This window comes from Microtus ochrogaster, linkage group LG4 (genome assembly GCF_000317375.1).
Source record: "Microtus ochrogaster isolate Prairie Vole_2 linkage group LG4, MicOch1.0, whole genome shotgun sequence".
NCBI classification, from domain to species: Eukaryota; Metazoa; Chordata; class Mammalia; order Rodentia; family Cricetidae; genus Microtus; species Microtus ochrogaster.
In genome coordinates, this window is record NC_022030.1 from 19,865,988 (window position 1) to 19,869,016 (window position 3,029).

Here is a 3,029-nt window from a genome sequence, read left to right on the forward strand (position 1 = left end):
TCCTCCTTCACAGGCTCTTAACTGCATTCCTCCACACCAGTTCTCATCTCCTGAGGATTGGCTCCCGAGTAGAAAGCAGCCGTAGTCTAGGAAGCACACTCTCAGACTCTCCTGCTCCTGTGTCCTCTCCCTGCACATGTTGGGTCCTTCTCTGCTCTCTACCCCTCTACACTCCCACAGACCTCAAGACAAAGCCTAAGGATAATTCCATGTTTTATTCCATAGGCAAGGGGGTCTGGTATGTGTCCAGTCTCACTGGGTGGTCAGTCTCTGGAGATGAGCAGAAGGCATAAGAGGATGCTCCACAGAGGACCTTGACTACAGTGCCCTGCACCAACAGTCTCGGACTTTTCTAGGATGTTGACGACCTCAGACACTCTAATGCTTCCAATATGCTGAAAATTTTCTAAAAGCTTGTTTGATTCACGAGTACAGCCCATTATGAGGAAGGTAGTATTGAGATTTCCTACAAGGAAGAAAGAAAAGAATCAAGGTTACTTCCGAGACTCAAGGAGCCTGCTCCCTTCCCAGAGGCCCTCACCAATCAGGACACCTGCTCTCCCACCCGAGATGTGGACACCAGGAACTGTACTCTTCTCACTTAGAGTTCATGTCTAGTCTCCTGTACCCACAGTCCCATCTCGGGATCCCACCACTCTCTAGGGTGTACAGTACACATGACAGTAACCTGGTAAAAGCTGTTCTCTCACCTGCCTGAAACTTTAAGGTGGAACTGTAACACGAAGAGGCAGAGAAGGGGCAGGTCTCTGTGGTGACAAAGTTTGGAAGACACTCCTGGTCATGCCTGCCCACACAGGTTGGACAGTGTTTGGCAGAAGGCGCTGTGTACTTAGGCTCACTGGCCTTCAGCCTCACAAAGGGCTCCAAGTTGGTTATATTGTTGCAGAGATAGGTCCTGCAGACCCTGCTGTAGGAGGCAATCGACACTCCAGGTGGAGACACGAGGTAGGAGATTTGTGGGGGATAAGACAAGGCTGAGGTGCAGCCTTTGAAGCTCACAATTCCCCTGCTGTTCCCTGAGGAGCAGGGGATCAGAGAGGTAGAATCAGTGTCACTGGCCCCTCCCAGGCTGCCTCCCTTCCTAGCCCCTCTATTTCCTGTGCCCATTCACTGCACGTGCATGGGGCAGAGAAGTCTTTATCTGTGTCTCCTAATCCTTCTTAAGGGAGCCCCTCTGCTGCCCTGGCTCCTATGTCTTCATCCTTCCCTCTCCCCCAGGGACCTGTCCACTTCCATTCTGCACTAGAGATATCTGAGACCTACCCCATTCTGGCCAGTGGTCCCTATTCCTACTTTCACTCCTTAACCCTCCCAAAAGCCGTCACTCTACAGTGACTCATGTTTCTTTTGACTTTGTGTGCCTCAAGGAAACAGGAAGTGTTTCACAAGCATACCTTTTCATTTTGTGCATGTGGTAATAAATAATCAGCACTATGCTTTTACTATCAATTTATATACAGGTGTGCATGCACATGTGCTCATATGTGTGTATGCACGTGTGTGTGCATGCGTGTGAGTGTGTGTGTGTGTGCGCGCGCACGCTCCTATGTGATCCCAGTCCTGGCTGTTGGAAGTATAGCTAGGAAGAAGGGTGAGCAGAAGGAGGTGTATCACCTGTCTCAATGTACACTATCGTCTCCTCGCAACCCTCTTTCAGGTTACACACCATGCTCCTCAAGAGAAGCCACTTCCATTTATGCAGGGTCACAGCTCTGAAGGCTGAAGCTGTTGCCTCATAGCACAAAAGAGCTCCAGTCCCTAAAGAGAGAATATTCTTCCAGTTATCTGCCTCCCCACCACCTTCTTTTTGTTGTAGGAATTTTTGTTTGGGGGTTTTTGTTTTGTTTTGTTGTTTGCTTGCTTGCTTTTTGGCTTTTTCAATATAGGGTTTCTCTGTATAGTCCTGGATGTCCTGGAACTCACCTTATAGACCAGGTTGGCCTTGAGCTCAGAGAGATCCACCTACCTCTGCCTCCCAAGTGCTGGGACTAAAAGCATGACCCATCATGCCTGGCTTTCCACATCACCTTCTTAAGATCAGCACACAGAAAGCCTGTCCCCTGAGGAGACTCAGCCCACCTTCCACCAGTATGTAGGTCCAGCCTCCCACATGTTGGGGCCTTATAGTATGCAGCCCCCACAGGACATACAAGGCAATAAAGAGATGGCCTCTAAGAGGCAGAGCAGCTGCAGAGATCTCAAATTCTGGAGTCCCATGCTTCTGTGTCAGGGTCCCGGATGTGACAGATCAGTCTGGAGCCAATTTCTGATGGAGTCTCAAGTTTGGTTCTTGTCAGTCCCTGAATTCTCTGTCCATTTGCCTACGGGTCACTGTTTCTAAAGAAAATTGACCATGTCAGTTGCTGTAGTATGGGCTCCCTTGAATCTTTCAATGGCATAGGTTTCCTACCTCTGTGGTCTCCCCTCCAAAATAATTCACACCCAGCATTATCTGTGCCTCAAAGCACACCTCTCATGTTCTTGCCTAGGTCCTCCCTCTGGCCACGGTGCTGCTCCAAAGACCCACCATCATACAGGCTGTTCTCCAGCCAAAAGTGAGGACATCAAAAAGCAAACTGCAGTGTAATGATACTTTGTTTGCATTTTAACAAATAAAGCTTGCCTGAAGAGCACTAGAGGCCAGGCAGTGGTAGCACACACCTTTAATCCTAGGACAAGGGTTGGGGGTTTGGCAGGTTGGGGGAGATGAATGGATCTCTACCAGCTCAAGGCCACCCTTGGGCTACATGAAACTGATCCAGTCTGAAATAGAAACAGCTCACACAAAGGTGATCCCAGCACTTGGGATCCCACACCTTTAATCCCAGCAGTAGGCAGGTAGAGACAGGAGTAATATGGCTGGGTGGAGAGAGGAATAGAAGGCAGGAGACAGGAACTCAGGGCAGTCTGAGGGGCAGCACACACCAAGGAGCAGTCAGTCTGAGAGGCAGTACAGTCTGAGACAGTCAGTCTGAGAGGCAGTACAGTCTGAGACAGTCAGTCTGAGA

At 49.6% G+C, this 3,029-nt stretch overlaps 1 protein-coding gene across 2 annotated transcripts in view; it reads right to left on the reverse strand.

Moving 5' to 3' along the window:
- Positions 1-263: 263 nt before the first annotated feature.
- The window catches only part of Lypd4 (LY6/PLAUR domain containing 4), a 6,732-nt gene continuing 3,966 nt past the window's right edge, over positions 264-3,029 (reverse strand). For both annotated transcript variants that reach the window (XM_005361119.2, XM_013351498.1), the window contains exons 2-5: positions 2,172-2,358; positions 1,636-1,779; positions 711-1,037; positions 264-466 (exon numbers count right to left, since the gene is read on the reverse strand). In XM_005361119.2, coding sequence (XP_005361176.1) covers positions 264-466; positions 711-1,037; positions 1,636-1,779; positions 2,172-2,238 — 741 coding nt within the window. In that variant the 5' untranslated portion in view covers positions 2,239-2,358. The remainder of the gene's footprint in view (positions 467-710; positions 1,038-1,635; positions 1,780-2,171; positions 2,359-3,029) is intronic.